We start from the raw sequence: 13,216 nt of genomic DNA on the forward strand, positions 1-13,216 counted from the left end.
CCAGCCGTATTTGAATTAGTACATGAAGCGTTTTAAGGATTTGTAGAAAGTGTGGAAAGTAACAAATAAATTTTTTTTTTTTTTTTTTTAATTTAATGACCATTAATCCATTTGTAGTACTTTGTTGCAAGTCCTGTATGGAGATTTTTTGACTCCAAGCGACCGCTTATGCTTCAAATTAGCCATTGGACGATTAAATGATTCCGTTCTACAAACTTTATTACACAGGCAGTTCTCGCTTTACGAGGTTTTTTTTTTTTTTTTTTTTTTCAAAAAAAGAATGTTAAACATTCATAAATACCGCATTTCAAACCACGCTCGTAGCTATATACCGTATTTCCCCATGTATAAGACGCACCGATTTTCGAAAAATTTGGGGTATAAAAACTGGGTGCGTCTTATACTGTGGTTGTAAATTTTTTTTACTTGCATTTTCCGCTTTTTGTCTTTGCGCTCATTGTTTCGCACTTGTTACCGGTATATTAGGTTACGTTTTGCCACGTTCTGCTCAGAAATGGCTTGTTTTGTCAGTGATGAGGAGTTGTATGAATTTTATGATGAATAAAACTTGAGTTCAATAATTTATGTAATACATTATTTTATTATTTTTTTTTTTCAAATTTCGGGCCCCAAAATTAAGGTGCGTCTTATACATCGGGAAATACGGTAATACAGTGTACCCCGCTTTACGATATTAATCCGTTCCAGAGACACACACCACTATCATGAAAATATCGTAATGTGAACCCAATAACACGTTTTTTGGTAGTTCGTTCCACGACCTCTGAAGTTGAAGTTTTTGCTATATGACTCTCTAAAAGGTCGTTTTTATATTGTAAAAACTGTATTAGTTACCAATTTAAATCATTAAAATGCACTACTTTCATCGTTATCATATGTTCTGTTATAAGAACCAATTTTGAACGCCTTTGTGATATTTTTAGAAAGCACATTTCTGGAGGTCGCGACCATAAAACAATTCGCACTTTCCGGTTTATTGGGCTTTTCTGTTAGTGTGTCTAATTATAAACGGGTAGTAAACTCAATGTTATTGCATTTGCGAAAATACCGATAGCTGGAGTTGTGCGGGTTTTTTTACGTTATTATGGTGAAATATGTTTCCCCTTAAATGAAATCTTGAATCGTAAAAAAAAAAAAACACAATTTCAGAATCTACTCTTCATTCTTTTTAAGGGTCGTAAATTTGTTACTCCGCGCAAATTGTGTTAGTTGCAATTTGTACGTTCCGTTAAAAAATGCTTATGCATGTTATTGAAATTTATAAAGAAAAGAGAATATCTTGGAAACAAACGTCTCTTGAAGCGTTTCTGAAGAAGACTCCTTGTGCAACAAACTAACGAGTGCCGAGCTAATAATGAGTGATCAACGAGTGTGCATTTAGTCGATGATGATATGACTTGCAAATGTTAAAGAATGTTTATTCAAACATTCAAGTCATAGATAATTTCCTTATTATTATAATTTGCTTGATTTTACAGGCTACGTTTTCATTTCTTTGCATAAATCAATCATTGTTTAAACAAACTAATTAGCCAACTAATTTCATTGTTGAGAACGTAACCCCTATTTTTAGCATTAGGTCTACGGGAAATAAATTCCCGCTTTACGAGCGCGCGCTAGGAACGAATTAACTCGTAAAGTCGAAAACTACCTGTATTTATATCAGCGCATCACACGCAAGTTATAATTTTGTCAGAGAACGAGTTAGAAACCGAGCTATTAAATTTGAATGGAACGCTACATAGTTTGTCTTAGTGGCTAATGCCAATAAGATATTTTTGTATAATCTGTTTTTCGAAATGATAAATAACTCAGTCTAAACACTACAGATTGCTGTGTTTTTCGATTTCACCGTTATCGCTTTACTGAGCTATTGAAGTACATTGCTAGCAGTCAAAATTCCGATAGTCCGCTAAACTTTTCCGTATAATTAACAAAATAACATTTGAAAGAAATAAGACACTTACCATAACCCCACATGAGAGCAAGAAGTTCACAGATAGCAAGAAAGATCACTGCAAATCCTCCTCCGTAGGTATCCATCAAGTTTAATACATACTGTCCTCCCTAAATAAAAGTTAATTTTGTTTAAATAGATAGCCCGACTGTTTGCTATAAAATTAATAAATAAAATTTAGAGAAGGTGTTGGAAATAATAACAATTCATAAAGATGAGCAAAGTAAACGAAATTTGCCATTTTCTCCTAAGATCATGTAGCAAATGAGTTTCAGAATCCGACGATACCTGTGCGTAATGTGGACTGCAGTAGTTTTTTGTTCTTGGTAGCGTTAAAAAGTACCTCTTCACAGCATGTATTTATGAATAATGGGTCTAAAAATGCAAAATTAATATCAAGTATCCAGATTTTCTTAAATGAGCGAGCTTTCTATAGGTCTCTCTTTTCGATTTTTTCTTTTAATAAGAAGAGCATGCAGTTCTGAGATATATAAGAATAATATTAAGAAGCTAAGTAATCAGAGTTTGGAGAGTGCAAAAATGAAGATAGTGTTGATTATGGATCAGGGACACTGCATTAGCAGTACTCTACAGCCATAATGTGTATACATATATATTATGAAGAAAGTGTAAAGAAGGTTTTGTTTAATCATATTGAATCTACGGTATACACCAGAAGTGAATTCTACGAAATGGATAAGGCCTGTAGTAATATATGGTAGGATAACCAGGTAAAACACGAGAAAAGGAACATATAGTTGGTAAGAAATTAAAATAAGAAATGAAAAGGCTACCAGAAAGGTTACACTGCAGTGCTTTTCATTTTCGAGATATATATTTTGGTCACGGGAAACATTATTCCATAGTGTTTAAATACCTTTAGGGGGGTGGGATGCGTAACTTACCGTCCTCGTTAATAATTGCCTTGAAAATTATAATTAAGTTGCCAAGGAAAGTGGTATAATCTTAATTCTGGGTCTTAAGGCCCGATGCTAAGCAAGCAATATATGGCAATGCAAGTTGGCATTAAGGAGTGTTTTTTGATAGCAGCAAACATAACTATTCTGCCTAAGAATGTTGAAGATATCTTCAACATTTCTAATTTCGCCTTCATTTAGCATAAATGCTAAACATTTAGCTGTAACAAATTTTGAAAAAAAAAAAAAATAAATAAATAAATAAATAAAATAAATAATAATAAATAAAATAATATTTAATTGTGCTTTTCTATTCCGTAACCATCGCTAAACGTTGTAATTGCCTTTTTTCTATAATGTACGATTTATTTTAAGAATTTTCTCTTTCCACCATCGTTTTTGTAACCTTAAACTATATCATAAATTAAATATATTTCTTGGTTTAACCCGATGAAACTCGGAAGCTGATACCCTTTCTCGCAATCCTATAATATTAAAGTGTTTTATCTAGTTAGGTTAGGGGAATTCACTAAAAAGTGCTAAATAGGAACAAGTTTCTTCCGTTTTCAGTTGACATATAGCAATTAATATTATATTCCGATGTACACGAGTGAAAATAAATGTTATGATAATTATCCGCTCTGCGTATCACAGTACCAACCAAAGGAATCATGAAATTGATGATTGATTGGCAAGCGATTCCTGCCAGTGAAAAATGCATTTGTCAGTCTTTTAGTAAATCACATCAGAATTCATATACAGTTTAAATTAGACAAAAGCGCCACAGCAGTAATGCGAATTTTCTTTGGTGCAAATGCAATTTTGTATCCCAGTTAGGCATTTCATTATGGTCATCATCATCAGCCAATTTTCAATACACTGCAGGGGGAAGGCCTCTACAGCAACTTTCCAGTTCCTTCTGTTTTGTGCAAATGGCCATCCATTCATTGCCCACGAACTCTTGAATTTCATCTGTCCATCTCCGTTGTCTTCCACGGTTTTCTTTTAGTTCCTCTTGGGTGCCATTCTGTTATTTTCTTAATCCATCTGTCATCATGTCTTCGAGTTATGTCCGGTCTAAGTCCATTTCAGTTCTAATTTTAATAAGAAATGTCCTTTTCTTGAGTTTGCTGCCTAATCCACGTGTTTCTCCTCTTATCCAAGCGTCTGATTCCTAATATAATTCGTTCCAGTCTTCGTTGTGTAGTTTCAGCTTCTCTTCCAGAAGTCATTGTGTGGAGTATACATTAGTTCATCATTTTACGTTTCAGAGAAATTGGTATATTGCTCCTCTGTATGTGACTATACTTCTTGAATGCTACCATCCGAAATTCATTCTTCTCTTGACTTTCGACCCATTTACATTATTACAGCTAATGACTTGTCCAATTTATGAATCCACCTTTTCAATTACTGCTCCTTCAATGATTATATTCCTTCCTGTGGCATACTTGTTTATCATTGCTTTTGTTTTAACCATATTCAATCCGAAAGCCTTACAAACTCTGCATAACTGATTAAGATTTTCCTATAATTCTTTGGGATCGTGGATTATGATCACAATGTCACTTGCAAATCGTAAATGGTTTTAGGTACCCTCCATTCACATTGATTCCTTTCTGCGACCAGTCCAATCTTCTGAAAGTGTCTTCAAGTTCAGCAGTAAACAACTTCGGAGGTGTCTCCGTGTCGAACTCCTTTCTCAAATTTTAAGATTTCCTTATGGTATCGTTTATTAATTGTAAATGATTAAAAGTTTAAGTACTGTTATTATATCTACAATCCGAATAGTAGAACTAATCCGAGAATTAACATACCTGAGTAACACATGGAAGTCCGAGCAGAAAACAAGCTATACAAGCAGCAAGGGTTATATACGTTTTGTACTTGCGGCACTTCGGAAATTCATCGTAGACTGCAGTCAGAAAGTTCTCGAGGAGAGCAAACTATGAAAAAAAAAAAAAGGGTTTGGAATTTATTAGTTCATTTGTTATCTCGCGCGTATTATGTACAATTCATATTCTTTAACAAAACAAACAAAAAAATGCATAATGACCGTACTTATTTCTAATAACCCAGTTGTAGAACTTTTTTTTCTGTCAATATCTGTTTATCCACAAAATGTGGACCACTCCGGGAAGGGGAGGGGACCGACGTGCGAGAAGCCATTATTTGCGATCTGACGTGCGTGTTACCCTCATATACATCAAATTACATAAATACATGCAGACTTGACCCGAGAAAATTTTATATTAGCAGTTGAATTATATATAAAACGTTGAAATTATATATGAACTATTTCTAGACGCATAGAGGCTAATAATCAGTTATTTTTAAAAAGATTGATATTTATTATTGAATGCTTATTCTCAAGTTTAGACTTCCTCCTTGACGGCCATTCGGATAGGAAGGCGAACATTCGGGTATGCAGGCATCCTTCATGAAATTCTGCGCTTCAGAGGTTCATCAGCTGATAAGAGCTCTTCAAGATTTTACTTCCTCTAAAGCTTATCTTGGCAGTATTTTCATAGGTTACCCGAAGCGGTGGGCGCTAGTCAAGATCTCTTCTTGCCTTCTTAGGTTCAGAGATTAAAGCTGATAACAATTGGAGTATATTTTGTCTGTTATGAACCTTGAAGATATTTTTCTTGCAGCATCAGCTGTGTACAGGGAGTTGTGCCAAGATTTTTTTGGAGGATTTACCTGGAAATAGTGACAGGGTTGACTACCTCCTCAACTCTGTTCATCCATTTTAGTAACCAATATTCTAATTGGAGGCGACTGTTTAGGTAGGAGGCTAGAAAATGTATATACTCATTTTCATTCAACACTGAAGTACTTTGGCATTTCAATTTTTTAAATATGCGACTTTGGGGTCTGCTGCTTGATGTTATGCCTGCCTGTTGTTCGAAAAGCTCCAAGTTGGAACCAAGTCGATGACCGAAGGAACTTTCAAAAATTCGTCCATAAATAGCAGACTTTTCATTTAGTAAGACTACTTTTTTTTAAGGCCCACAACTTAAAAGCGATTTAGCGAACTATAGTCATTATTCAACCTAATTGATAAATAGATTGTTTATATTCCGGGACAATCGCACAAGGCCTGAGGGATTTAAAAGATAGAGAATGTAAGAACATAACCCCTGGCATGGTGCCGTGAAGGGTATTGTATGGTCGTGGTACCTGCGTGTACCGGTGAACTGTACAATAAAGATCTTATTTATATTTAGTAATCACATGGTCAAGTAGTGCTGGGACTACTCGGTGGCTGGTCACAACTTGTGAATTATCATTTAAGCATTTAAAGCGTGGAGCTGTTAAGATTAAAAAGAAAGGCGGATTTGTCATTTAATCCAGCGGATATGGGGGGGGGAACCCCTGGTGCCGTCAGACAATTAACACTGGTCATTTGATCCAAACATTTTAGTTTAACCAATATTTTTATAATTGATGCAGTTGTATTAAAATACAGTAATTAGAAGTTCTATTGCTTAGCTTACCTCACTGTCCAGTCCGAGAAGAAATAACATTAAGAAAAAGAGCACCGCCCACAATTGTGGGGTCCACAGTTTTGACAAAGCCTCTGGATAAACAACGAAAGCCAATCCTTGTCCTATAAGGGGGAGGAGAGAAAAAAAAAACTTAATTACGATATATTAATTTATACAAACCTATGTGTAAATAAATATGTAATAGTGTAGGAAATCTTAATCGTCCAAAAAAAAAAAAAACTGTTTGCCCTACTGATGTACAACTTTGATACAGCCTACATCAGAGTATTTAAGATTTTACGCTTCAACAAGAAACATCCTTCAATTAAAAAAAAAAAGTAAATTTTAGTATTGTTCAGTATGATTTTTTGCTTCTACCTACATACTGTTTCAAAGTGCACCACGTCGAGTATTTGACACGACAAATTTTGAAGATTGTGTCACAATGTCTAGCAGGTTGTGTTAATGCGTCAACAACGATAATAACTGCACTACAAAAATATTAGTGAACTTTGGTAATAAAAAATAAATTACTCATTTTTCTATCCATTATAATTAATAATAGATAGAAGAATAGTTCTTTCTTCGATAGAAGAAAAGAAAAGTACTTCTTTGGCTTGGTTCCAAATATACCGAATGGTGCACAGAAGGCTCTTGCGTGTTATCTGCATTTCCATCTCCTAATCCTCCTGTAGGGCCAACACCTTTGCATTTAATTATGCTCTTAAAATTCTTCTGACCGAAAAAGGAAAAAAAAAAACCACAAGATAACTTACTGTACTTTTAGAAATATCTTGTTTAAATTTTAAAATATTATTGATGCTGCGTGGTATGTGCCACCATGTTTTTTGTTCAGAAGTATGGAAAGACAGGTATGCAATTGCAGCGTCAGAAAGCATGAAAGAAATATTGTAACTTCAGCGTTTCCATTTTTGTGTGCCGATGGCAAATACCTAAAGGGCTCGTATGTTTGTTATAGAGTGACCTCTGTATTTAGAAAAATCACGGTACTTGTTAAAATTGAGATAAAGCTCGTGCAATGGAGGAAAAAAAAAGAAATAATATAAAAATTGAACTCTATGACGAAGAAAGAGCAAGGAATTACTAGTCATTGAACTTTTGAATGCAAATATTCATATGCAAAGATAAAACATTAGAAATAGTACGCATTTTTTCTCATTTTCAGCATTTATTCCACTAAGTTATAATTTCACTATAACAAGAAGAGAATCAGTTATAAGCATTCTATTTTTTCATCATAGTGGACTTTCTGTACTTAGAACTATTGATTGAGTATTAAATTTCAAAAATCACTTGAAAGTAAAGCATAATACTAAGGTACCTTGAACTGGCCACTGTATCAACATAATGCTCACAGGAACAAATTGGAGGGTTGTTAGAAGCAATGGTTGTTTGTACTTTTGTCACGGAAACTGTCTTAAACCACTCTAGGCATTACAGCCACAAGTGTTTTCAGAAGTTTTATTCAAGGTACATTATTGCAGTCCTAGCAGAAATGACTGTATCAGTTTAGTCCTCTGCACAAAATGATGTAAGTCGGCTCATGTTCGAAGTGTAGTTGGCAGCAACTAACTGTTTGGCACAGATGGGCAGGTTTGATCCGAATTTGGAGCCTAGTTAGAGGCTTCTGCTCTTCAAAAATTACTTTAATGTCCGTCCTCCTCAAAAGAGGAGGACGGACATTAAAGACCGACAGTTTAAATTAAGAAATATATCCTTAGTTTCTGTGCCAGTAGACCTAGAAAAAACTAAATCATTTACTAACGCTATATTTGGATCTATATAGCGTTCCGTATATTTGAAACATTCTAACGTATATTTGCGATCTATTTTATAGATCTCCATTGGTCCACTATGATGAGGTGATACTGACAAAATTTTTAATTAAATATAGTAAAAAACTTAAAACCGTACCTCCTGTTGCCACTTTGTCAACAGGAATACCCATTTCTTTGGACATGCTGCCTAGGACGCTGAATATGACAACACCAGCGATAAGACTTGTCAGAAAATCCAGAGAACTTACGAACAAGGCATCTCTGAGAGAGAAAAAAAAAGTATATAAATATATTGCGTTATATCAAGACAAAAAAAAAAAAAAAAAAAGTTAAGCTTCTTATAAAGAAATTTAGTTTCATTTTGAGATTCTATAAAAGAATAGACCTTCCAGATATCAGAGGTGGGGTTCGTCATTTATCTTTCTGCATTCAAAAATACACGTAATTACAGTGATTCTTACAAAAATGTGCCTGTTGAACTCTTCGTATCAGATACATTTTTATAGTTTTAAATCCTCTAAATGATCAATTTCTATGTAAATATGGCCCATTAGATCCAAAAAATATTATCAAGTGTGTTCATAATTTGATCTTCAAAATAAAATTTGAATCTGCTATAGCGTACCTTATCTTAAATGAAACCACACGTGCTACCCGATAGATTAATCTTTCGAAAGTTTAAATGATTTTTTTCTTCTTACTTATTGTGTCCAATACCGCTGTAGTGGTGAGGCGAGGGGAAAATCAGCACTAGGGAATTTATTGTCCATGGCTTAGAATGGACCTGAGCGCAACGGAACATCGTTCCGGCTCGTCACGGACATTGATAATGTCATGTACATACTTGGTTATTAAAAAATATTCTTTTCGACGAGCGTTCCATTTGCGCGATTTTTCATTTCGATTCCTGGAATCGGCTCTTTTCTATTGAAATAAGTTGTAAAAAATTTCAAACCGTAAAACCCCTCGTTTTCTGGCATGGTAGCATACCTGGTGAGACCAAGTATATTACTGGAATATTTATAGGGCTGTTTTGGTGTATTTTACTTCATTTTTTTTAAAATGAAAAAAAAATTTAGAGTAATTTTTCTTAATTTGTAAATTTTTGTTATACTTGACATTGTTTTAAAATTTATTCCGTTTCCTTAATTTTTAATATATTTTTCTACTACCTTATTTGCAGGTATAGATTCTTCAGTAGATTTACCTGGCTGAGTTGTTGAAACCCACATTCTGGTTTTCTAATTTCAAGGTAATTCTAGTTATAATTAAAAGTTATTACAGTATTTAAAAAAAAAAAAAGTGTCCGCTCTACTTTAAAGTTGTAGCGTTCAACTTATTAATTTTTATTAATGTTGAACGTGTTACTTTATTCTTCTGATTTATTTAAAAGGAGGAGTTGCTACGGGTGTATTATCTATTTGAAGAGACCTATAGTGCCACAACATTCGTCAAAAAAAAAAAAAATAATAATAATAAAATAAATAAATAAAATAAAATAACAATAAGTATAATTGTTATTTCTTGCGAAAAGAAATAAAGTTGCCCTGCAACTTTATAATTCTTTGCATAATTTATTGCCAAATTTGTTTCAGACATATAGGGTGTTTTTTTCCTAGTTTCTTTTGACACTCACCTGTGGACCTTGTTAGAAAATTTGTTGTAGCTTCCAAACATAATGAGACCTCCCATGGACACGCTCAAAGAGAAGAATAGTTGTTCAGCGGCTTTCCTCCACACCTAATCGGAAAAATGTTCTTTATTATCAAGTCGGTTTACTTTCTTTATTACAAGCTACTTTACTTTGTAACCCGGATAAGAAATTTCCACATAAAAAAAAAAGTTTTTCCCTATACTAGGTTTGGTTTCTTCAGTCCCAATTTCAACTCTATATATTATAATGTATTATTTTCCCGGGTTAGAAGTTTCCAGGGTAAAAAGTTTTCCCGCATAAAGAGTTCGTGATGAAGAATACATGGTACAATGACGTTTTCCCACTTAAGTTTTTTTTAAATATAGAAATTCTCTAATATTATTTTGTAATATTAAAAATAAACTATATGAATATTTTGGTAAATGAACAAGTAAGCGCATAACATTTTCGTAGTAAATTACCGAAGTAGGTGAAATGGCATCGGTTTTGATATACACTATACGGTATCTCATATTGTGAATGCCTTCACGAGTTGCCCTGATAAGTGTAAAGTGTGTTTGGGGTCGAACGGCACCAGGGGTTTCCCCCATCTCCGCGTAGTTTACATTGTCGTGTGATACAGTACGCTGTAAAGGCCAGAGATTTAAAAGTGTATGGATATTGTACATAATTAGTGTTGTGTACCGTTGTTCTTCTGGCCATTTAGCCGCCAGGCCTCTGCTGAGGCCAGACGTTGCCCACACTTCGCCCCGTGGAGGCAGACCAGGTACACCAATATTTTAAATAGGTACTCTGGCAGGTCCTGCCACCTAGTTTCCTGAGATTTCAGTGGCTAGGACCTAAAAAAAATAAAAATAAATAAATAAAATTAAAATAAGTAAAAAAAAAAAATTGAGAGGTTATTGCGTGGTAGTTGTGCTAGAATTGTGAGGCCGAAAATTCTGGGCGAATCTAATTTGGCTATAATTAAATTTGGATGTGTGGGGCATTCGCTTGCGTGCAGGTAGAGTGGGAGGGAGACTGAAGGCTGGGGGGGGGCGACAGACAGAAGAATGGAGTCGATAGAGGTGACTCCAAGATTTGGTGGGGCATGCCCATGCCCCACCAGAAGGGCAAGTGTGGGTGGCAAGGAGACAGAGGGACCATCACCTCCCCCCAGCCAGGGAAGGGGAAGAAAAGTGGACCAGGCAAAGGCGCCAGGTCAGATCGCCAATAAGGCTAGTGTGCAGTTTCTTCAGTCGGTGGAATGTCATTTTTGGGACATTGTCCCATCCGAGGTTTACAAAGTCCAGTTTATTTTGTAGCCATTCATGGGTGTAAAGTGTATTGATGTCTAACGGCACCAGGGGTTTTCCCCATCTCCGCGTTGCTTTGATTGTAGGTGTACCAGTTCACTGGGAAGGCCAGAGATTTAAAAGTGTATGGATTTTGTATAAGTGTAATGTTATGTATCGTTGTTCATCTGGCCATTTAGCCGCTGGACCCCTACTGAGGCCCAACGTTGCCCACACCTGGCCCCCGTGGGGGCAGACCAGGTACACAGTAGTATGGAGCTTTACTCTGGCAGGCCCTGCCACCTAGTTTCCTGAGATTTCAGTGGCTAGGGCCTATGTAAAAAAAAAAAAAAAAAAAATTGTAATGCAACACGCGGCGATTTTCAGGGTAAGACGCTAAGAGATTATTAGAGGCCATACGTGACTTGATTTGAACAATTAAAGTTTTGGTAGTGTGGGGCATACGCTATGATATTTAGTCAGAGTGGGGAGGAGACTGAAGGCTGGGGGGAAAGTCAGAAATATGGGGTCAATAGGGAAGACGGCCCCAGAGAAGGTCAGTGGGGCATGCCCATGCCCACCAGGAGGAAAAGAGGGGTGGGCGAGGGGGAGAGAAAAACAGCAGAGCCGTCCTCTCTCCCCCCCCGGCCAGGAATTGGAGTAAAAGCCCTGTGCAAGTGAGCACAGGTGTAGGATCGCCTTGTGGCGTCGGCAGCAAAGCTGCGTGTAGTCCCAGTAGTTGAAGTGTCCAAGCCGTGAAAGTTCGTCATTCCTGGGACAGTTCCGACCTGTCTAGTAGTTGTACTGTATATCCATTTTTGTGCAGGCGATGCATGAGCGGGTATCCTCACACTCGTCATTCATATTTCGGCGTCTCTACCAGATAGGTTGGTGTGCTACGAGTCCGCGAGGTCCCTCCTTATTGAAGTTTCTTATATTCAGAAGTTGTGTTTTGCGCTGGAGGGGTAAGCAGCTCTTGCACAAGTTTCTCCTTATTATTGTGGTTCCCTGTGAACAGCAATTCGTGTTTTGCGCCGGGTGAACAACTCCTGCGCGAATTTGTCTAGTGCCTTGTACTCTTCGCATGAATCTAGTAGGTGCGACTCGAGATGTCTTGGGAAGTATGTGGTTGCTGTCATAAGTCTGCAGCGTAGGTCTTCATAGTTGGTACATTCATACATTGTGTGTCCAGGTTTCTGGCTCCCCACAAGAGCAACGTGGGTCCTCTAGGATTCTGAAAGATGCTAATTTCGCGTTGAACGCTCCGTGGCCTGTCAGCAAATAGGTTGTGAAGAGACCGGGTTGAAACCAGGGTGGGGGCTTGGGGTACACCCTGTCTATGGTGGGCAGAAATTTCTTTGTAATTTCTGCCTTTGGTTATTCATGGGTTAGGGTCCCATCCGAGGTTATTTAGTCCAGTCAGCTTGGATGTGCATTTGCGATTTCATTTTTTGCACTACCATCAATACGCTTCGCCAATGGAGAAGATTAAGTGTTATTTATTCACGGCGGATACCGCCATCGCTGGATGGTCCGCCGTGAATCCATTGTCGAAACGTTGCCTATTCAAGGTAGTTCAGTATCAGGGCAACTCGTTGTGAAAGCATTCACAATATGAGATATCACAAAATTGATGCGGTTTCACCTACTTCGGTGATTTTCTACAAACTAAAATGATGGTACGCATTTTGTTCTATTAGTGAATTTTCCGTAGTCAGATTCTTTCAGTGCTAAAACCTTTTTAGTATAAACATTTTGATATAATGGAAGTGGCATATTGCCATTGTTTTCATCGATATCCATCATTGGATAGCGTCGACCACGTGAAGCATTTCCCGTTAAGTTGTAATCAGTTCTGAATTACTTAGTGAATTGTTGCTCTGTCTTATTGTAATTGTGACCTTTTATGGTATGTTGACACTACAAAGGAGCTCATCCTTTTAACTTTGTAAGGAGTTTAATGAACAGAATGTTAAGCAATTAGAAATCTTCAGTTTAGAAATGTTTACCATAGGCACAGTAAAATATTTCTAAATTCTGAAATAGTACTTAAATTATCTTTAACTTGTGTTGTGTCTTTTCATAGTTGCATTTCTTACCCTT

The 13,216-nt window shown here is 36.3% G+C and overlaps 1 protein-coding gene across 1 annotated transcript in view; it reads right to left on the minus strand.

The window, feature by feature from the left end:
• The window catches only part of LOC150085551 (sodium-dependent proline transporter-like), a 57,677-nt gene that overhangs the window by 12,323 nt on the left and 32,138 nt on the right, over positions 1-13,216 (minus strand). Inside the window, exons 9-13 of the mRNA XM_090373337.1 lie at positions 9,822-9,925; positions 8,322-8,446; positions 6,396-6,508; positions 4,713-4,841; positions 1,989-2,088 (exon numbers count right to left, since the gene is read on the minus strand). Of these exons, the coding sequence (XP_090229463.1) occupies positions 1,989-2,088; positions 4,713-4,841; positions 6,396-6,508; positions 8,322-8,446; positions 9,822-9,925 (571 nt within the window). The remainder of the gene's footprint in view (positions 1-1,988; positions 2,089-4,712; positions 4,842-6,395; positions 6,509-8,321; positions 8,447-9,821; positions 9,926-13,216) is intronic.

This window comes from Mastigoproctus giganteus, chromosome 5, assembly GCF_048544385.1.
Source record: "Mastigoproctus giganteus isolate SK-2022 chromosome 5, ASM4854438v1, whole genome shotgun sequence".
NCBI lineage: Eukaryota > Metazoa > Arthropoda > Arachnida > Uropygi > Thelyphonidae > Mastigoproctus > Mastigoproctus giganteus.